This window comes from Danio aesculapii, chromosome 18 (assembly GCF_903798145.1).
Source record: "Danio aesculapii chromosome 18, fDanAes4.1, whole genome shotgun sequence".
NCBI lineage: Eukaryota > Metazoa > Chordata > Actinopteri > Cypriniformes > Danionidae > Danio > Danio aesculapii.
In genome coordinates this window covers 48,905,586-48,929,071 of record NC_079452.1, presented here as the reverse complement: position 1 = coordinate 48,929,071, position 23,486 = coordinate 48,905,586, and the positions used below count along the sequence as shown (strand labels likewise).

The following is a 23,486-nucleotide window of genomic DNA, read 5'->3' as shown; positions in this document are numbered from 1 at the left end:
AAGGATACTTTAAATTCTTCAAAAGTGACAATAATAAAGATATTTATTATATTATTATTATAATAAAGATACACTTATACATAAATCTATTTTTTAACTACATTCATCACAGAATGCTAAAATGATAATTTATTCATTCATTCATTCATTTTCTTTTCGGCTTAGTCCCTTTATTAATCCGGGGTCGCCACAGCGGAATGAACCACCAACTTATCCAGCATGTTTTTACGCAGCGGATGACCTTCCGGCCGCAATCCATCTCTGGGAAACATCCACATCCACATCCTCATTCACACTCACGTACACACATACACTGGGGACAATTTAGCCTACCCAATTCACCTGTACCGCATGTCTTTGGACTGTGGGGGAAACCGGAGCACCCAGAGGAACCTACGCGAACGCAGGGAGAACATGCAAACTCCACTCAGAAACGCCAACTGACCCAGCCGAGGCTCGAACCAGCGAACTTCTTGCTGTGAGGCGACAGCACTACCTACTGCGCCACTGCATCACCTCTAAAATGAATTTTTTAAATACAAAAAATGAAACACTGATATTAATAATATTATCATCATGTCAAATAAATTATATAAAAATATAAATAAATAAAATAAATATATATAAATAGATAAAATATAAATTAATAAATCATATAAAACATCATTTAGTGATTTCTGAAGCACCCTGAACTGATTATTCATCTTTGTCATCTCATTAATACTTTTTAATAATTAACAGTTAATAATTAACTGTTTTTTAAATATAATTATATATATTTTAAACTTTAATTATTATTTTACTGCATTTCTGATCAATTGCACAGTAAATACTTCTTTCAAAAGCAAAAATCAAATGTCTACCAACTTTAAACAGTGTATTTTATATATCTTACACAGTTTTAATTCATAATTGAAAAACCTGTTTAAGGATTTTTATGTATTGACTGAAGGCAAGTGATATAAACAATGCACACATATTGACTAAACATTACATATTTATGATCCTGCAAGATTAGTTTTGTACACTTCTGCCATATTTATACTGCTTTTTGGTTCTCAGATGCCCACACCAGCATTGCAAATGATCAGATTCTGATTTTTGCTTTTAAATCTCTTCGTGTTCCCCATCATCTTATTTGTATGTTTTTTACAGGCATGTAAGACAAGATTCAAAATGAGCCCTTTATTTACAGAAGGGCTGCAGATGCAAAACTAGTTTCAGCTTCACAATGACTGTTTACAAATGTAAAGTAGCAGAACTATAGATAAGATCTAAATGACAAGGCACAAGCATGCCATAAATGCAGTAAAAACAGGAAAACCAGAAGAACCCCTCATGGTTAAAGATATGCAGATTATCTTGAAAATGTTTTAATGGCTTTTCTTGTTTGCAAAGGTTTCGACTGATGAACTTCATGAATCCAGTTCCACTTGTTGATCACACAGTTATTTTCTTTTTAAATTAGGGACTAAACATAGTTCAGTAAATGCTTGAGCCAATATCTTCAACAGTCTACAAACAAAACAATCTACAAACATTTCTCTTCAGTCTGCTTCCGCTGTTAATTTTTTTTCAAATGTAAAAATAAATTGGTTAATTGTGACTATACTATAAATTAACAGAATTAATTAACAGAAATTATCCATTGCTTACGATTCATGGGTGTTTTACTAATTTTTCAACACTTTCTAATTCTAATATGAAGGTGGCTCAGTGGTTCGCACTGTCGCCTCACAGCAAGAAGGTTGCTGGTTCGAGTCCCGGCTGGGCCAGTTGGCATTTCTATGTGGAGTTTGTATGTTCTCCCTGTGTTCCCGTGGGTTTCCATTGGGTGCTCCGATTTCCCCCCACAAGTCCAAAGACATGCTGTATAAGTGAATTGGATAAACTAAATTGGCCGAAGTGTATGAGTGTGAATGTGAGAGTGTATGGGTGTTCCCCAGTACCGGGTTGCAGCTGGAAAGGCATCCGCTGTGTAAAACATAAGCCGGAATAGTTGCGGGTTCATTCCGCTATGGCAAGCTCTGATAATTAATACGTTTGCATCTGCACAACTCTGTTTTACACCTCTTGCCACATGCCCTTAATTGTAATTGTATTGTATGCAATTTTTATTTTTACCTAAATTTTTTAGATGTAATTGTATTTATAATTTTTTTCTTTAGAATTCTACTTTTTATATTATTATGATCTGTTATGCACCTAGAGTCTGAGAGTAACACAGTTTCAATTCTCTGTATGTCCTGTACAAGTGGTTGAACTGACAATTAAGCTGACTTTGACTTTGATAAGGGACTAAGCTGAAGAAAAATGAATAAATGAAAGAACGAATGAAAGTATGAATGAATGAATGAATGAAAAGTAACAAAGAAAGAATAAATGAATAATTCTAATATGGGACCCTGATCTCTACTCTGACTTCTGATACTGAAAATCGGACTCTTCGCTTTAATAAAGTGACTTTTATTACCATTTTTAAATAGTTTATTAGTTTCTTTTTTATTCCAGATTAAGAAATGCCACTGAAATGGTGCAATGTTTTTTGCAATTTTCACAGTAAAAATATCTAACCTTGCTTAATAAAAAGGGAAGTTTGAGCTTATAAAACATTATTACAGCAATTTTGTGGCATCTGATGAAACAAGGAACAACATATCCATTTTAAATTGGTCTGATATTTAAATAACAGAATGATTTACAGAAATACAGGTTATGACCACAAGGTGGCAGAGTTTAATTACTTATGTCACCGTAAAAAAGGTAAAAAGGAAAAAAGCCAAAAAGTCTTCCAAAAAAGTTTGAAAGTATTTGGCCAATAAAAAAATAAAAATAAAATATATATTTTTTAATTATTATTATTGGTTTTATTTTAAACACTGTTTTTCTTTTCACCAAGTCCAAGGTGAATATAATATATATATATATATATATATATATATATATATATATATATATATATATATATATATATATATATTTTTTTTTTTTTTTTTTTTTTTTTTTTGCTTGTTTTAATAATATTAGTTAATTATTATTAATTTTATTAGTTTAACTTTTTTATAACTGTATGTACACATAAAACTGTTGTTGTCATTATTGTTGTTTTGGTTTGTTTATAGTTTTTAGTGCCATCTACAAAGCAAATGTGTATCTTTTACCACACACGAACACAAAAGTCTACATAACCAACCATCCAGACCTTTCTCTTAACCTGTTCACAATCGCTCGCACATGCAGAAAAACTGAAAACAGCCCGTCCTCTCAAACTAGGACAAAGAGCAGCTGATACACACACACATACACACATTCACATAACCATGGTGACCAGGTGACGTCTCACATTCCAGCTCTCACATTTCAGATGCCAGGCCAATATTCATATACTGACTAAACACAGTGCCAGTCTGCAAATATGCCACGGACATTAGTTTTGCAAATTTTAGATCTAATAAATATGTCTAGATCATGTACAGGTAAACCATGCTTTTGACCAGCCGGCCATCACATGCTTCCCAGCCATTCGCTTTTTCTTATAACCTGAGCAAATTTGCCTCAAGCTAGAGGCCAATCATGCCATGCCAGAAATTCTTAGATTTTTTTCTTTAAGCTAAAGCCTGAGGAATGCTGGGTAGGCAGATGAGAGGCTGACGGCTGGCGGCTTGGGTCTGGTAACCTGCTGGGGGAATGTAGATCCTCAAAACCAAGTGTACGGGCTGGTCGGACCGCATTCTTCATATGTAAATGCACACACACACCTGAAAACCCACACAAACATTCTTCGTCTCTTCACTCACGACCTGGACATCTGAGTGCGTTTGGGATGCATGAACAGATTTAGGAGAACTGAGAGTCTGTGTATCAAAAATATCACCGGGCTTGTTCATTGTTAAATATTAATGAAAGCCAGTCTATACTTACAACAAGCTCGCGTCCATGTCTGGAGTGCTGTGAAAAACTGGATAGGGAATCTAAAATGATCAAACAACAAATGAAGCTCAAATGCATTCAGAGGAAATATTTGCTGACAGGATAAAAAATAAATAAAATTTTCAGATCAAAATCAAAAATTTCTGATGTGCTGTATTTTGGTGAATATGAACTAAAGCTAAAAATTGAATATGAAGCTAAAACATTTACAAACTAAATAACAATTTTAGCAGATGAACTGAATTCCTTAAGATGGTTCCACATGAATAAGATAGTCATTTATAGTAAAATAGTGCTATGTTTTTGAGCCATACTATTGTAAAGCATATTATGCTGTATATATTATGATATTTACAACTTTTTGTTAATGAATTTCACAGTAACACTGTAGTATGAACTATAATGAACTGGAAAACTGTAATAAGTATTGTAGTATGCTTTAGTTTTTACTAATGTATGCTTTAGTTTTTACTAATGTAATCTTTGGTGTATTGTGGAATAATAGATGGCATTGTTGTAGAAAACTATAGTTCGACCAGAGGAGAAATAATCGTCCCCAAATGAGCCTGGTTTCTCTCAAGGTTTTTTCCTTCACTTTCGCCAATTGGTAAAGTTTGTTCCTCGCCACTGTCGCCACTGGCTTATAGATTTGCTCTTGAGTGTATGTACTTTCAGCAGTGAAATTAAACCACACTGAACTGAACTAAACTTGAAATTCAACTCTGAAACCTGGACTGACACAATTTCAATTTACTAGAACTTCTATGTTAAGCTGCTGTGACACTATCTACATTGTAAAAGCACTATAGATATAAACATGAATTAAGGGCTGATGGATTTTTTATATTTTTTATACCACAGCAACTATAGAATTGCAACAATAGATTAATTTAAGTATTTATCTACAGTATTGTTTAAAAAATAGTACTACTCTATACACACACACACACACACACACACACACACACACACACACACACACACACACATATTATATATATATATATGTATTTCATTTAGAGTTGTTTAGTTTTTTTTTCCATTTGTTGATGCCATTAAAATCTTATTGATAAAATTTTACCGCATCAATCTGTCACTCTTTTGACAGACAGCTTGTTACCTGTTATATAAAAAGAAAAGAAAAAGTCATAAATTGTGTTGTTGACTGTGGTTTCAACATGTAGGCACCTTGCACACACTAATTCAGCATTTCAGACAGACATCCAGGCTGAAGAATTATAATTGCTTCTCTTTGTGTATGTGTGTACTTATGTGAGTGTCAGGCGAAGAACATAATAAAATTGTTGTAAAAATGAATGTTATAAATATAAATAAATACAAATATAATTTCTAAAGAACTACATTTAGCCTTGTTAGCCCTCCCGTAAAATTTTAATTCTTTAAAAAATATTTCCCAAGTGCTGTTTAATTTTTTTAACACACATTTTTTTAACATGAAATTTTAATAACTAATTTCTTTTACCTCTGACATGGTGACTAGTTACTAACATTTTACTAGTTATTTTGAAATAGTTTACAAGTATTCAGCTTAAATGCAATTTACAGGGTTAAATAGGTTAATAAGGCAGGTTTAGGCTAATTAGGCAAGTCATTAGACAACAGAGGGGCGGCGGCTGAATGTTTAGCACTGTTGCCTCACAGCAAGAAGGTTGCTGTGAGTCCCAAATAGTCCCAAATGGGCCATGAGGCGTTTCTGTGTGGAGTTTCTCCATATGTGGAATTTCTTTACGTTTGCATGGGTTTTTTTAGGCTTCCCTCACAGTCCAAAGACATGCTGCATTGGTCAGTTGAATAAACTAAAAAAGAATAATTGACATAGTGTATGAGTATGTGTGTGAATGACAGAGTGTGTGTGTTTCCCAGCACTGGGGAGTTCATGAGTTGCAGATGGAAGCATTAAAACATGTTTGTTCTGGCAACCCCTGATAAATAAATCAGACACTCAGCCGACAGAGGTGTGTTCTGTAGACAATCAAAAAAACATATTTCTTAAGGGGGCTAATAATATTGTCTTTTAAAAAAGTCAACTGTTTTTATTCCAGCCAAGCTAAAAGAAATAAGACTTTCTCCAGAAGTAAAAATAATATAGGAAATGCTGTGAAAATGTTCTTGCTCTGTTAAACAGCAGTTGGAAAATATTTGAAAAAGAATTAAAATTTCAAAGGGAGGTTAATAGTTTTTCCTTCAACAGTAGCTTTTTATTACCTCATTTTCTTTTCAAAATGAAGCTGCGGTCACACTTGACTTTTCTCCCCATAGACTTCCATTCATACGCATGCGAATGCGTCAGACCGGAAACGCAGGGTCATGTGTTAAGTTTCGCAGTTCAACTCAAAATTTCTGTCCAGAGAGGTATCCAACAGAGCACTTCTGTATCCACAACACATTTAACCTTGAAGCAGATGAGCTACAGTAGCAAAACAGAGACAATTTTGTCAGCTAAGAACTGGAAACTAAGGCTACAGTTTACAAATCTTCAGCAAAATTGGACAACTAACGATTAGACAGACCAGGTTGCCTCATTTGAAGAGTCTTGACTTCTTCAGCAAAACTGGTCAAAATGTTGGCATAAACAACATGAATGGAGTTATTCTGTCTTACAGTATATCAATGTTTCAGATTTCTGGTGCTGGTGATGATATACTGTAATGGTGTGTATTTCTTGGCACACCTTGGGCCCTTGACCTAAGAACTCAATACATGTTCAGTGTTATTAAAGGAATTCCACGTTACATGATTTTTAAAAAAACATTCTAATATTTGCAACCTTTAATAATTGCAAATAGAATTCTAATATTTGCAAAACCCTTCACTAGTTCCAAACATATATGACATTTTTTCTTCTTTTGAACACAAAAGAAGATACTTTAAAAATGCTTACATTGACTTGAGTTTTTTTTTCTACTATCGTTTTCCATCATTCTTCAGAATATCTTTCTTTTGTGTTCATAAAGAAACTCATAAAGGTTTGGAACTTCTTGAGCATGAGTAAATGGTGCATAAATTCGTTTTTACTATCCCTTTAATTTAGTCCTTCAACCACATATGCTTGTACTTCATGATTTGAACCACTTTGTTCATAGAGATTAACCAACAGACCAACAGGGTACAAAGGGAATGTGACCACATGAAATAAAGAATTCAGTGCGTGATCAGAGAGTAGAAATATTGTTGTGATTCCAGACAGGTATGATCGGCATGTTTGCTCATTCTGCTGACATGGCTGAGGTATGACATCTGTTCAATTATATGTGACACGGTAAGATCTGTATTGTTAAAAATAGTTCTCTGCTTTTTCATACAGTCATAAAGTCACTTATCTAATCTGACTGGTTATATCCGGCTTAAAATGACTCTAAAAGAACATCATTTGTACAGTAAATTAGGGCTGCACATTATATCATTTCAGGATTGATATAGCAATGTGCGAATCTGTAATAGTTACTTTGCAGGATCTGAGTTGGCATTATAATTAACCATAATTATTAATTCACCCTAATAGCCCTGTGAAAGATTTGATTTCATTTTTAAGGCTTGCGACTATATAATTCAAGCAAATTTAAACCATTTGGGCACAAGAAATTATAAAACTTGTAGCTTTAACAAAAGATTAATTGTATTTCATTATTCCTACAATGTAGACTACACTAGTCAACATTTGAAGTAGATGATATAAATGTCTAAATTCTAGATTTTCTAAATTGTTCTAAAACAAGACTGGGTGTTGATGAATAGTTTGATGAAAGATTTTGATCCACTTCACATGTTGACCACTGTATTCATCATTACAGTTTACATTTGATTATTTAATTTATATCATTGTATCTTTCATGTATGTTCTCTTGATTTGTATCTAAAGCGCTTTGAGAAAGTAACTTTTAAGGGCACTAAATAAAATATGTTTATTTTTATTATTTAATTTCTGTACGTCATGAGCCATGGCTGTGTTCAAAATGACATCAATGTTTTCAAAGTGCACTTCGAAGGGAGCGCAATTGTCAATATGAAGATTGCTAAAACTGAACTGTAAAAATACTTTGAAAGTCAATTACACCTAGGAGTGACGACGTAACTTGCGACATTAGTTGGTTAACAATGGTTTTTAGAAACGCACCCCAGACTGTTATTTGCCTAATAATTGAAAATAAGCTACCGTTTTTAGGTTAAAAAAATTTAACGAATCCCATTTTTTTTCTTAATGATAAATCATGCAATTAATTTGTATTTTACAGTATGGTTTTTCACAGTTTTTAAGCAAATGTTTTGGTATATCAAAAAGTTTGGTTCTGATGACCTATTTAGTGTGGTTTATTTATAAATTAATTATGAGAGGATCACGTGCTTATGATCAACACGGCTGGCTCCTCATTAGCTCCGTAATCTGACCTATTAGATCATTACGGAAGAATTATAAATAACTAGAGTTTTTCACTCCAGTTATCTTCGTCTTGAAGCTTCCCCCCTTTCACCCCTACTTCCTCCCTCCCCCTTTTCCGATAGGGCGACAGGGTGGCCCAGTGGCTAGCACTGTTGCCTCACAGCAAGAACACCGCTGGTCTAACCTCCTATCGGGCTGGTTGGTGTTTCTGTGCGGAGTTTACATGTTCTCCCTGTGTTTGCGTGGGTTTCCCCCGGGTTCCCCGGTTTCCTCCCACCGTCCAAAAACAAACCACAGCCAATCGACTAAACCAAATTATCACCTAAAACAAACCTAGTTTACACTTCTCACACGGCGACAAGCAGGGGAGTTCTCGAGACCTACCTAAGCTCGAACTCCGCTCTCGACCTTCTAACGAAGGGAGCCCCGGGCTCGAGGATATTACGAGCTCAGGGCTCTCTCCCGGGACAGCATGCCAAATACGCTTTATTGATTATCAGCTAAGTGTGAACTCTTGAAAACCAATTAAGTGCGTAAAATGTCATTAAAATGCAGTATTTAAACCTCACAATTTAATAGAAAATGAGGCGAGTAACTGCAAAAAGGTCCACTTTTTGAAAAACAGAACCACCCGTTTCACCAGGCTGGCTACAGGCCTGCACTCTCTTACAAAATCATCACATTCATTGTGCATTTATGAATTCTTTCCAAATAGAATTAAGTTATCTTGTGAAATTACATTTATAATCGCTATAAATATTGCAGAATAACAAAATATCCCAGTGTTAGTTTTTGTGCATCCCTACAGCCAATCTTCTAAATACTGTAGGAAAATGTGTCCAGAGGGCGCTTACTAGTTCATTTGAGATGACGAAGATGTAATCTTTTGATGACAGATTACGAAAATGAAGTATATCGTAATTACTGTTTCCAAAAAGAAAATGTACACAAAAGCCAGGCTGTGATGACAACAATTTCTGATATTTCAAGTGCAGATATTTCATCCCACTTTCCTCTCGAATATATGACGCCTAATGAAGACCAGCGATGGGAGTATTACATATCTTATCAGCTTGTACTAACCAGACCTCTCTCGAATAGCTTACATTCTTAAGCATCCATCACCTAAGCAACTAAAACTTAAATAGACTCTGTTTTAAAAACGAACACTCCAGGGGTGAGTATTACAGCCTGATTCACCTGGTTAAACTGTAAACACCTCCCTGTATTTTGACAGGAACCAAAGCTTCCTTCTCCTCTCGCAGAGTGTCAAACGTGTCTTCCTGTGACGATAAGATTAGTGAGTCATTTTAGAAAGAACGGATTAAAACTGCTTCTCGAGTTTCTGCTTCTTATTCAGAAAGTCAGTCAATAGACCTTAAGCCCCAGCAGGTGGTTATCTAACAAACATCTGGTCAGACAGGTTGAATTCTTGAAGTATGAGTACATGGATGAGAGAAAGGAGAGAACGCGGCCTACTTGGTCAGGTGTCAGCCAGACGTTTGAAAACCCTCCAAGCCATGAAGAGCTTAAATAAGAACCAACAACAGGACAATTCACAACCAATCTCGTCTTTTTCCCAATGCCTTATGGGTCAGCTGAGTCACCAATGTGTGTGTGTGTGTGTGTGTGTGTGTGTGTGTGTTTTCAAAACTTAATTTCTCCTTTATATTCCAGGAAATTGTTGGGTCTTGACCAAATGCAGAGTAGATCAAAGTACTGACCGTTGTGATGAGCAACCAGGATTATCATCTCCCTCCACATTCCTGCATTCTTCTGCTTTCCATCATCATCTGAGCTGGACAGAGGCCCGTGGAGAGGGTGTTCGGAGCAGAGGCTGGATGTTCAACAAGAGAAACACAAGAAAGAGAAGATTTAATTAGGACTAGAGACTCACAGACACATAGAAAGTACTCAAATCTGTACTTTGTAATGCTTACTTGTTTGAATTTCTAAAATTTTCTAAACATTGTGGTTTGCTCTTCTTAGAATCATGGACTAATTATAGCAGTTCGGGACTGTTATTGAATTATACACTGATAGACAAGGTAGACCATTAAATGCAGTGGTTTTTAAACATGGGGCCAGGACACTCTACGGGGCCTCATCAAACTTACTGTGCACAAGGGGACCATGCAGTAGGGCCTAAATGTATTAAAAGTGTATTATTAATATTATTGTCAGGAGACTGTGTTGTTGTGTGTGTGTCATGTGATCCTCCATATGTTCCCATGCTCCATGTGTGTTTGTTTGTATCATGTGACCCCTTTGTTCTTGTTCCTGCTGTTTGCTAATATTTCAATGTTTCCACCTGTGTCTCACCCCTGTGTCCTATTAGTTCGATAATGTGCTGCATATTTAAGTCCCTGTGTTTAGTTCATTCCATGTTGTTGCCACCCCATGATTCCTGTGTGTTCTTGTTCCAGTGAGTGCTTTGTAAATATTTCTAAGTTTTTTTTGGATAATTCCTGCGACTCCAGTGCGTTTATCAGTGTGAGAGAGCAGTTGTGACAATTATATGCTGTTTACAATTAAAGAAATGGTTTTAATTAAAATGGTTCAATTCGGGTGAATTCAGTGTAAAACATAATTTAGTAAAATGTTGAAAGTGCAAACAACATCTAAGTTACTTGGAACTATGGTTAACTTGTCACAATTATTAGTGATCTAGTCCATACAGATCCCTGGAGAAATACAAATCTTCCACCAAAGGAACTACAACTCCTATCATGCACCACACCCTCACACCTGTTCCGGTTCTTCTTTGATTACACACAGAGCTGGGAGTTGCTCAGACTGATTACATGGACCATATATACAGAGCACACACAGAGACTTTGCTAAGTCTTGTTATCTGTTAAAACTGTGACATTATACGGTTGCCTTGCTATGTCTAGCTGTATTTTGACCCTTGATTTGTTTCATTGTTTATCGTGCCTGCCGCCTGCGCCGCCTGCACCGATTGCTCGCCTGTTTATTGACCACAATTCTGGATTATCTGTGTGTATCTGTTTATCCCTGTTTTGACTGTTGCCTGCCTGACTAATCTTATGAATAAACTGCACGTGGATCCTCAACCCCGTTGTCCAGCACCCTTGTGTTACACATGATGATTATTTCCAAAAGAAGATTATAATTTGGTCAAATACAGTCAATATTATAATTTTTCTTTTGAAATAACTGATTTATTTGAATATTGAGTATAAAGAATAGTTTTGGTATTAAAAGTACTATTTTTATTCATTCATTTTTTTTCGGCATAGTCCCTTTATTAATCTGGGATTGCCACAGCAGAATGAACTGCCATTTTATCCAGCATTTGTTTTACGCAGCGGATGCCCTTCCAGCTGCAACCCTTCACTGGCAAACAGCCATATACTTTCATTCACACACACACACTACGGACAATTTAAGCTTACCCAATTCACCTGTACCGCATGTCTTTGGACTTGTGGGAGAAACCGGAGCACCCAGAGGAAACCCACAAAAACGCGGGGAGAACATGCAAACTCCACACAGAAATGCCAACAGACTGTTAGTTTTTCTTATTACTATAATTTCTGGTTGTTCCTTTTATAAAAAAAGCTTTGACCTAGTTAGCTCAGAAATGCTGAGAAAACGTCTTTAAATTGGTGATGGGCTTGTAAAATTGTAACGGATAATGTGGGGCTAGTTTTCACTCTAGAAATGTATATTTTTCCTGTTTGTTTTGTGTGTGTATGAAATGTTTCCCAGTACTGGGTTGCAGCTGAAAGGGCAACCACTGTGTAAAATATATGCTGGATAAGCTGAGGGATCATTCTGCTGTGGCGACCCTCCCCTGATGAATAAAGGGATAAACCGAAGGAGAATGAATGAGTTTTTTGTTTTTTTCAACATTATTATTATTATTATTATATTTAATTTGTTTATAATTCAAGTGGATAAATTCTGGCAGGAAAGTTGAATGTTAGGCCCGTTTGTTACTTGCCTTATAAATGACAATTTACTTTGCCTTAATGGGCAGTTTTTAATTTAAAGCCTTAACAGATTCATTTCCCCCCAATGATTTATGATGTGATAAATTTGTATTTTAATAAGAATACATACACTGTAAAAAATCCTGATTGCCGTAATTTTTTAGATGAATCAAATTAACCTTATGAGTCCATTGAACTTAAATTATGTTAAACTGACTTAAAACAGCTTGTGTAACTTATAAAATTAAGTTAGAACATGATTAACTTACTTCAATAAGCTACAATGACGTAAAAACATATGCTGTCATGACTAATTGGTGATATAATTTTATACATGTATGTCACTAAAATGCAGTATTTAAACCTCGTAGTTAAATAGAAAATAAGGCTGGCTAAGGGCCTGAATTACCAAAGACTATAGAAAGATTGAATGGTATAAAAAGAGTGACAGTCCATCACATAACAAGCCGGATGTTTTCAGAGATGATTTCCTCTTCCAAAAAGTGGGAGTTTTGATGAAAGTGCTCTAATTAGTCATGATGTCATTCGATATTGTGGTTCATTAATATCACAATATGAGGTTACTGAGTCATGAGGCGGAATTTTAACATCCCACCCTGAGAGGTCTTTTTACGAGCGACATTATACGCACGACCACGCCTTCTACGACCGCTCCGCCTGACGTCAGTGTTATTGAAAGCCGCAGGCCCCGCCCACCGCCGGGAGAACAGCTCAACAAATCAGTCCGTGCCCGTGGAGCAGTACTGCGGATCGCGACTGTCAGTTCACTCATGCTGCGCACACGAGCTCTGGCTGCCGACTCCTGCATCTAGGGGCATCTCGTGCGACACTGCCCGTGGGAATATACATATATATACACCGCGAACATGTCACGGAATCACAGGACGCCGCTAAAAAACGAGGAGAGTGTGGTTGAGGTGAAGAGCAAAGTAAGTGAATCCCATAAATGTTGCAGTAGGCTGCGTTTGACAGCGTGCATGTGTAAACACGGCTGTTTACGCGTGTTCCCGTAATTGGAGGGTTTTCAATCCGGCGCATCGGTGTAGGGGGGCTTGTGTACTAATCCATCCATAGAGAGAAACGCTGATGGTGCTGTATGTGTCAGACTGCGAGGCGCGTTTGGCTGGGATCATCATGACAGCAGGTCTCTGTCCGGTCCGTGTTGATGTGATATATGCGGTTCTGGTGCAGTGTGAAGGACCTAACCGATAGACAGACGTGCGCAATGGGGCGATTGGGGCCCTGTTGATCAATTATGCATGTTACATACCAATAACGAAGAACCGAATCCCGCAGTCCAGGACGAATCGGATGGTAATGATGCATTTGAGAGGCATTAATCACATTAGCGCGCCGTGTACTACGCTCGACGAGACGCTCGTTCTGGCTCTGTTGGCAGGATAAATTAGCTTGTTTTTCTTCGATTTCAATTAGTAAGCGGTTAATAATAACAAGCGAGGAAAAGTGTAGTTGTTTGGAATACAGCTGGCACGAGGCCACAGGTAATCATTACATTGCTGGTGTATAGTGTTACAGCAAGATTGCCAGGGAAATTGTTGTATAAATATTTAAATATATTAGGTATTGACCATTTAGTTTGAACATATTGCTACTGACCATTTAGTTTGTCTGTTTCTTTTCTGTTTGTACAAATAGTTCCCAAAGAAGCATCAAGCTTTGAGTGTAACCGAGAAACACGCACTAAGATCCGGATTGGATCGATGTCTGTGAGTGGAATGGTCAAAACAGGCTTTAATCAGCCGAGCTGAACTCCACTCCGAGTTTTTCCATCTTGTGTTATTGACAGAACAGCGCGCATCCTAGCTAACAATATTTGGTTTCCAGAACGTTTAGATAATGCTAGTTTTTGGTTTCCAGAACATTCTGCTTTAAGGGTTTGCGTTTGGTTAGCCCACCAAAATGTTGTAAATATGAATTGAATGTTTGGTTTTGGTTGGCTTGATAATACTTTAATGTTGCAAGAACATTCCATTAACCTCTTTATGCCAAAATTAATTACTATTGTTTGTCAGTATCGATCTAGCACTTCCACAACAAAATGTAGTATAACCTATCCACGCGTATCCATCTTAAGGAAGGCTAAATAAGATAATATGTATGTAAAGATAACAGGAAAACCAGATTTTAAGTTTCCTCAGCAACAAATCATTCCAATGGTATATTTACTATATGAGAGTCGAGGGTTGCCATTCAGGTGGTTTGGAAGACCCATCTCTCACTGACAAAGGTTCAAATTTTGTCCTGTACATACTCATTTGTCTTTTTTTGTCAGTTATGCCATTATAAATAGTGAAAATAACCCATCAAAAAAGTCATTAAAACCAATCGGGATCGTCTGTTGGCTGTCGCTTCGGTGTGACTTCAGCTAATCAGTTTTGGCCAATGCTAACAAATATTTTTCATGAGGCCAACATCTAGCTGCAAGAAAACATACAATCTGACAATCTACTCTATCTTTTTAAATGGAGGAAAGTTTTTACAAGTAACTTTTATTCTAAATCCTGGACCTTATTCTTGAAACAAAAAATGACCAATAAAAGGTGTGAAGCACCAAAAGCAGCCCATATTAAAATGAATTTGAATACTATTTTGGCTATTATTGTTTATTCTAAATCTTTAGGAAATAAAGGTACGTTAAAAAGTGTGGTTTGGCTATCCCACAAGCTAGTCCAGCTAAGAATAGTGCTTAAAATGTCATTAAAATGCAGTATTTACTGTAATTTCACAATTAAATAGAAAATGAGGCGTATAACTGCAAATAGGTCCACTTTTTGTGAAAAAGAAGCACCCCTTTCACCAGGCTGGCTACAGACCTGCAGTCCTGAACAAGCGTTCCCTGAGTTTTTAGAATGGTCAAAACACTATACAACCATACCCATTTAATATTAAAATGCTTTATTATTCATGCCAGGAGGCCAGTAGTTGCCATTGTCACTTTCTAGAGAAGCGTAGTGTTTGTACACTTGCAGGCTTGTAGACCGCAATGTTGTTTTGATTGTCAAACACTTAGGCATGCCTTTATACTGAACTCATTGACTGACACAAGACATCACGGTTTTCAATTAATAGTTTTAGTCTCATAATATTTTGCTTTAAAACCAATTACACCTAAAAAAAAATAGTTTCAGGGCTACAAATAAAAAGTGTTAAATTTTTAACAAAAAACTGGTGTGTAAATATCGCTAATGTTTCAGTGTTGTAATTCTAAACTTACATAATCCACAACAACATTCATGGATGATGATTATGATGAATATATATTTAGTCATCCTGAAGATTAATATCTTTATGGAGTTACTTCTTTTCCAAGAATAGTTTTTTTTTTTTTTTTTAAAGATATGAGCTTTCTTCATATCTTGATTCTTTAATGAAAAGCAAGTATTGTTTAGGGAGTGAAATAGTACGAAACATCTAGATTTTTTTGTTGTTGATGATTTGACTAATTTTGAATAATTTATGATAAGTGTTCTCGTGGCCCCTTGGAAGCGTGCTGAATCTCTGTGGTTGTTAACCACTGTTTTAAAGGAACAACTGTTTATACTATCATTTTACAGTTGTCTAAATGAAAATGTCATCGTTACAAATTATGATTTCAGACCAGACAGATGTGCAAACAAGTTTGATTTAAGGGAGTAAACACATTACATCAGATGGTGCCTGTATGAACATCAACAGGCAGCATGAAAAAACACTTTGCACTGATATTTAAAATCTGTCATATATTTTAGTACTTTCTTCATGACCTCTATTATTACTAAAGACACAGACCACTTATTGCTGGTCTCTGGTGTACTGGAGTTGTTTGTTGTCAGTGAGCCCAGTATACTTATTGGAAAACCTCAACCGCAATCTGCCATCCTCAATAGGATATATTTTATTATGCCTCCGCTTTTGAGAATGTCCATAGATGTTTGTGAAAGAGGAGAATAGTAAGCATAGGAGTCATATAATAAGATTTGAGTGACCTCTGGTTCTGATATACTGTCCGTTTTATTATTATTTTTTGCCAGAACTGGCTAATTGAATCACTTGAATCCTCCAGCATGAGGTTCTGGTTTCCATAACAGGCAGTGCAGTGCGTTTAGTGACACTCTTTTCTTCCTGAGAGGAAATTAGGAATTGTTTTCCTTTCTACTTTTCTGGCTCTTGATGGGATCCTGCCTCATATTATCTATCGCTTACTCATTGCAGTGGTATTTAAGTGAACATGTTGTTTGAGGTTTGTGCCGAACTACTCACAGTAATGTCTTCTTTTCCTACAAGCCATGTTTACAATAAAATATGACAGGTATGGCCTTTTTAAACTGTATTGATCTGGTTACTGTGGTGACCGCGCACACTTAGCTGGTGCTACTTTTTTTTTGTAAAACAGAAAGAATGAGAGTAATAGCTAATAAAATAGTGTTTGGTGCAAAGACAGTCATTTAAAAGGCGTTAATGCTTTCAAAAATGTAAATGCATATATAAAAAGTTAAATAAATTATTTAAATAATTATTGAGTTACGAGCTATGGAAGATAAACCAATTGGATATTTCGTTTTTCTGGGTTTACAATTTATATTTATTTAAGTAAACAATATTCTTTTGTTTTGATTTGCAAACTACTGATGATATTACTTCTTAATTTAAAATAGAAATGTTGTCATTTAGGTCAAACAAAGACAGTTCTTTAAAATAACAAAAAAATGTTTCAGACTTTTTTTAAAACATTCTCTTTAGAATTTTTTTTACATTAGTACAAATTATAACTTTAACAGTGCTCAGAATATATAAGTACACCCCTCACAAATCTATCTTTTAAATTCATATTTTTAAGAGGAAGCTATACAATATTATATTTGTCCATATACATTAAATTAGTCTGTACTAAAGCCAAATCTGGAGCTAACAAAATAACTTATAATAACAGTCCAAAATCTAGTACAGCCAAATTTATAAGTTATAGAATAATATTAAATACAAATTAAAAAAAGAGGAAAAATCAAGAGAAGCAATTAAATGGAAAGATTTAGTTGTAATTTTGTAGGTGGTAATTTTTTTGAAATATTTTGCTTGAATTTAATTGTATTATCTTTGAATTTCTAAATATGTTTGGTGACTAAATATTATTTTAATATATTATTTTAATATAATAATTTTAATCTATCATAATATATCTGTCTAATAAATCTGTTTTGTATAAATGCACCAAAATACATTGCCTATATTTACTGAGAAATATACAAATATTCATTTTCAAAATGGGGTGTACTCATTTATGCTGAGCACTGTACAAATGTATACATTTTTTTTTCTTTTAAACAAGAAGTTGTTACCGCATGTTAATAATATATGTATAAGAGAACTAAGACAAACACAGAGAAAGGAGGGGAGAAGAGGAAAATCACAAAAAAAGAAAGAAAACATGAGGGTGGATTTGAGGCGTTTCTAGGGTGTAAGCAGTGCTCCTCTGTTAAACCACTCAATAATGGATTCCATATTACATACAAATTCTTAGTTTTATTTTTAAGGGAAAGTCTGAGCTTCTTAAGTTGCAGGCAGGACATGACTTTTTGATCAATGTGGAGCAGCGGGGAGGATTTTTTCGTTTTTAGTAAATTTTTAGTAAAATCATTCTACGTCCCAAAAGTGTAATAAATCTAACCACTGTATGTTGATTTTTAGATAATTCTACATAATCACTGACACCAAATATAGCTAAAATAGGCCCGGGCAGTGCTTAATTTGAGCCGGATCTTGCCGGATCCTGTTCTGAGAAATGTCAGATATTCGTTTTTGCGTTCCAGTATTTATTTTAATTGATCTGGTATTAACTTTTGCGTGGTGAATACCTGCATGTGTGTAAGAGAGAAAGAGAGAGGGAGAATGTGAACGAGTCCGAATGAATAACAGCGAGCAAAGCTGTGTGGATTGTGCACGCGCACACACATAAAGATAGCCATTTTCGACCGATAAGCTTTCTTACGTTTACAATCACTCTCAATGATTGGTGATTATTTTTTCATGCACAGTCAGTAATGAAAATAAATAATGGCATAGCGGCCTGCCTAAATAATATTTGTATTTTCAAAATGCCAGAAGCAGTCAAGAATATATTTTAAAAAAACTGATGAGCCTGATCAAGAGAAGATGAAACTGCGCCTCTGGATCAGGATAGTAGGAGACAGAAGCAAATAAGCAAACTCAAGTTAGCCAGAAAACATGACAGAGGAGGTAACTGTGGGCTCTTGAAGATTAGACAGAGTGAGACATTTTTCGCTTTGCACATACAGTAAAACATGTTTGTTTTTGTTTTTTTTATCCTTTAAAAAAAAAAAAATTATCCATGGTTGACCCATAACATTATATTGCACAAAAAATTAAAGACCGTTCAGGAAATTGATGCTTTTTTTTTACTCTAACTGCTTAGTAACGTCATGTTCCGGGAAAACTGAAATTGTGTGATGGACGTTGGTCATGGTAACTTTTATTTCCTGGTTTTGTTCCAGAAATGATTCATTTACAAATTAAGCACTGGGCTTGGGGTATATTTGTTTTATGTTTCAGACTTTCTATACATTTTTAGACACCATTCTATGGCAGTGTTTAAACTTCACAAGAGTTATGAAATCAACAATCAACATGGAGAATATGCTATAAGGTCTTGGAATAAAACAAATATTCACATTTAACTGAAATGCAAACCTGGTAAATCCAGTACATTTAGAGAAACGCATCATTTCCATATATATAAAAGTAATATAAAGGAAAGCTTTTCTAGGTGAAGAAAGTTATCTTGATCAAAGGTTATGAAGAACTTGCACAGTACATAAAATTGAACTTTTCTCTTTGAAATGTAACCATGATAAAGAGAAAAGATGAAAGTACGGGAGAGAATCAGACAAGGTTATAGATGACACCTTTTTAATTAAATATGTTTGAAAGTTACCATTGCTGATTATCACATCTAAAAGATTTCTTTGCATTTTTGTATGCTCAAATGAGCCAGACCACCTATAGAACTAATGTCCTTCGCTCTCAAAAAAACCTTTGAGTTTTATTTTTATGAATGGCAGCATGGCCTTAAGAGAACGCCCCACCACTCCCATTACTCCACTACTCCTGACTGAGATGATCTACAAAATGACCTTGGCTATTTCTGACAAGCAATCTCCATCTCCATATGTAAGGATTCTCCAAGGAGACTGGAGGAAAATCTTTGGCTGAAGATGCAGTTGCTGCTCATAAACCGAGCAATCTGACAGATTTTGTCCAATATGTTCAGCTGAGCTCTTGAGATGAATTCCCCATCCACTCAGGATCTGTTTGTGTGTGCGGTCTGGAGAAGCTCAGCTTTTTAATGCCACTGTTCTCATCTTTTCTCTTTATCTGTAGCACTTGATTAGATTGACCCTCCCTTTGTTCCTCTTTACTTTTTTCACCTTAATGGCTTCCTCTGAGCTGCAAGTGCACATCAAACAGCACTGCAGTTGCAGTAACGGATGAAATTGGCACAAAGAGCTGGATTAAGTAGAAAAGTCCATTTTAAAGTTGTCATATCATTTGTGAAACTGTTGATGGCATTCATCGGCAACAAAAGATTTACTGTCATTTGAAAGCGGATTTTTTTTTGTAGGCGATTAATACATGTGACCAACATAAATCAACACAGGCTCATTGGAAATACGTACTTCAGACTACATCTTTAAGAAACCACACAAACGTACTTTCACGTTTGGTTTGACTAGTTTGTAGGTAAACGCTACAGAGCAGTATGACACCAATAACTTTTGTTCCTTTTCACACTAATGATATTTACAATGACATATTATCAACGAATCAAGGATTATTTTCATGCAGTTCTTTCCACAGCAACAAAAAAATACCACAAAAAATATTTGTGGTACATTGCTTCACCTATCTGTCTTCATATAGACATCTTTTCTGGTGTGGTCAGTTTGCTTGGTTGCTCACTTTGTACAGTGATGTACTTGTGCTGCAGACTACTCAAATTTGAGTCTGGTTAAGGTTCCACACACGAGATGAAAGCTATGTAAAGTCAAGGTAAAACTATGTGGTAATGAACAAGGGTTGTCAAAAGTTTTGAGTTCGGTACCAGTTGGTACTGAAATTTAAAAAACGTCCATTTTCTGTCAACATTTGAGCACTGTTGAGCTCGTACTTAAATACAGCTGATTGGCTATTGTGTTAACATACTCAACAGAAATGACTATGATTGGCCATGAAGGTCATTGGTTCAACCAATTTCAATACCGATTGGTACCGAACTCAATACTTTTGACAACCCTATAATGAACTATGTTGTCAAAAGTATGGAATACTGAAATTTTAAAAACAGTGAACTGATGACAATGTGTCACACGCCTGCTTTTGAGTGAAGATCCCGGCCGTTAGATCGCCCCCTGGGGGCTGGCTGCAGTACAAGTCATAAAGCCCGCCTCCTCCGCGTTAATGAACGAGACTTGAGCACAAATAAAAAAAATATTACACTTGCAATAAAATGTCCCGAAAGACGGTTTTGGTCAAATAATGCACTGGTTATCATGCGGATATAGGTACAGATCTTCATTTTTGTAAACCGTATGTTTTTGACCAGTAATTTAATGCTATAAAAATTGGGTGTGTCATCGTGATTGACAGTTTCTTAAAGCAGACCGTTGGAGCTTCGGGAGGAGATTGAAGTGTTATTATTCCATTTTTGTGTAATTTTACCATGATAAAATGAGTTGTTCAGCGGTTAACTATACTTTCTGACATACAGGATCTGGTGGAACACTAATTATTCGGTAAGGTCAGGGATTCATCGGGCTTTATTAGTTTGCTGATACACGCCTAGCCATGACGGGGAAAATACTGGTGATCGCTATCTAGCAGTAATTCTCTTTATGGGTCTGAAATAATAATTAGGAAAACAAAACTAATGTTAGCCGATCTCCACATTGATCTCCTGTATCGATAGCTGAACTTCATTTAAAGACATCTCTGCATTTTGAGTTTCGGCATTTATCAAGTTAATCTACTGAATATGATGTTATAAAATATTAATGTTCTAGAAACAAAATTTTATATAACAAATAGGGCTGTAAATGTTATATATTATTTATATACATCATGTACTGTTTGTATTTTATTTGGAAAAAGCCTAATAAACATTAAAATGAATGTAAACTCCTCTTTGCTAGATATAATTAAGGCATCGAATAATTGACAAGGGTTATTTGATGTAGTGCAGGGATGGGATGTGTAAACATCCTGTTGATATTTAGAAATCTTGCTGTATTTATCTTTTAAACGCACAATTTTTCCCGCATGCTAAATCATTATCTATGGTGTATATATTTTGGGTCCTGTTGAATTAAAATAAAAACCTTTCTAAAATGTATGTGGTGTTCATATGTTATTGTTTATATTTTACAAGTGATATTTCTACCCCTATGAAGATAACAAATACCAACAGAATACCAAGAGAAATATTTTTTGTGCTCCTATTAGTCTAGCTCAGGCTAGAGTGTATGAAAGATTGTTTATTTTGCAGTCCAACATATATTGTTTTTTATTAAATTAAAATGGCTTATTAAAACGACACAGTTTTAATAAATTGTGTATTATTACGTGTTTTTAAATGTAAGTGCTTATATTCATTTAGCGAGGCTTTGTTATAGTGCAGATACAGGTGGTCAAATGAGAAGTTCGGGGGGAGTAGTTGACTTGACGTACAAGCGTTTGGTTGGAAACTTTATTCCGCGTCTCCGCTTTTGGCTTCATCAGGTAGTCCCTTCTGCGCATGTCTAGGCTCCAATTTCAGCAGTTTTTGCGACAGTTTGTGTCCGTCACGAGGCGTTTTGCCTTCAAGGCATTCAATGGTAAAAGACGCTGTCGTGTTGTACATATTTTTTACAGTCATTGACTAATGACCTTCACGGCCAATCATTCAGTCATTTCTGTTGAGTACATGAACACAATGGCTAATCAGCAGTAGTTAAGTATGCAATAAACTGTGTTCAAACGTAGCGGGAAATTTACGTTTTTAAATTTTCTGTACTGATTGATACAGAAATTCCAGTATTGCGACAACACTAACCTAATATATTTTAGATTTGCAAAAAAACAAGTAGACAGTGCCCTCTAGTGGATTTGTCATTTGAAACGTGCTACCAAATGTACCTGGAGCTACGTATTTTACTTTTGCAAAAATGTAGACTTAGGCACATATTTCCAATGAGCCAGAACTGACTGAAATTAAAATTTACTTACCGTTAAGTTGTTGTATGAGCATTTATTTTTTTGCTTGCTTGTTTGCTCTGCTGAACACAAAAGAAGACATTTGAAGAATGTTGGTAAGCAAAAAATTGGTGGTCACCATTGACTTTCATTCTATGGAAAAAACAATAAGGAAGTCAATAGTCAAAAACAGTGCGTGAAGGGTGGATAAATGATAACAGAACATACATTTTTAGATGAACTTTAAGAAGAATGGGAAACATGTTGTGCCTCCCTTTCACACACATTCGCTAGATTTTATACATGAAATTACTCAGAGCAGCAATAAATATGACTGCGCTTTAAGAATGTTAATATTTCAGAAACAAAAATATAAATATACTTTATCTTGCAGTGTTGTAATGATTGATCTACTGTAGATATCTTAGTGCTGTTCGTTAAGAGGCTGTGTTGTGTTTTTGTGTGACATAATTAACATAGTTGTGGTTTGTCTGGCAGTTTGAGGGTGAGTACCGAAGGTTTGCGCTGAAGAAGATTAGTGCCGGGGGCTTCCAGGAATTCTACCAGCTGCTGCAGACCATTCACCGGATCCCTGGAGTGGACGTGCTGCTGGGATATGCAGACATCCACGGAGATCTACTTCCAATCAACAATGATTACAACTTCCACAAAGCCCTGTCCTCAGCCAATCCACTGCTTCGAATTATCGTTCAGAAGAGAGGTGAGTCTCTACATTGGATATACAATATTTTGCAAGGAGTTCAATTTGGTTGATGATTCTTTTGAAGCGTTAAGATGAGGTGTGGTAATTCTGCACAACCGAGCAGAAATGAAAATAGCTTGTTTGGCAAACCATGATAAGATTGGTTGAACAAGTTGTGTGAGTTTGGAGAAGGGCAGCAAGTTTGTTTAACCAGTGAACACGAGCATGAGAA

At 35.7% G+C, this 23,486-nt stretch overlaps 1 protein-coding gene across 1 annotated transcript in view; it reads left to right on the top strand.

Annotated features, from left to right (window-relative positions):
- The first annotated feature begins 13,028 nt into the window (after positions 1-13,028).
- pard6a (par-6 family cell polarity regulator alpha) overlaps positions 13,029-23,486 on the top strand; it is a 61,061-nt gene continuing 50,603 nt past the window's right edge. The window contains exons 1-2 of the mRNA XM_056478549.1: positions 13,029-13,238; positions 23,050-23,272. Of these exons, the coding sequence (XP_056334524.1) occupies positions 13,176-13,238; positions 23,050-23,272 (286 nt within the window). The 5' untranslated portion in view covers positions 13,029-13,175. The remainder of the gene's footprint in view (positions 13,239-23,049; positions 23,273-23,486) is intronic.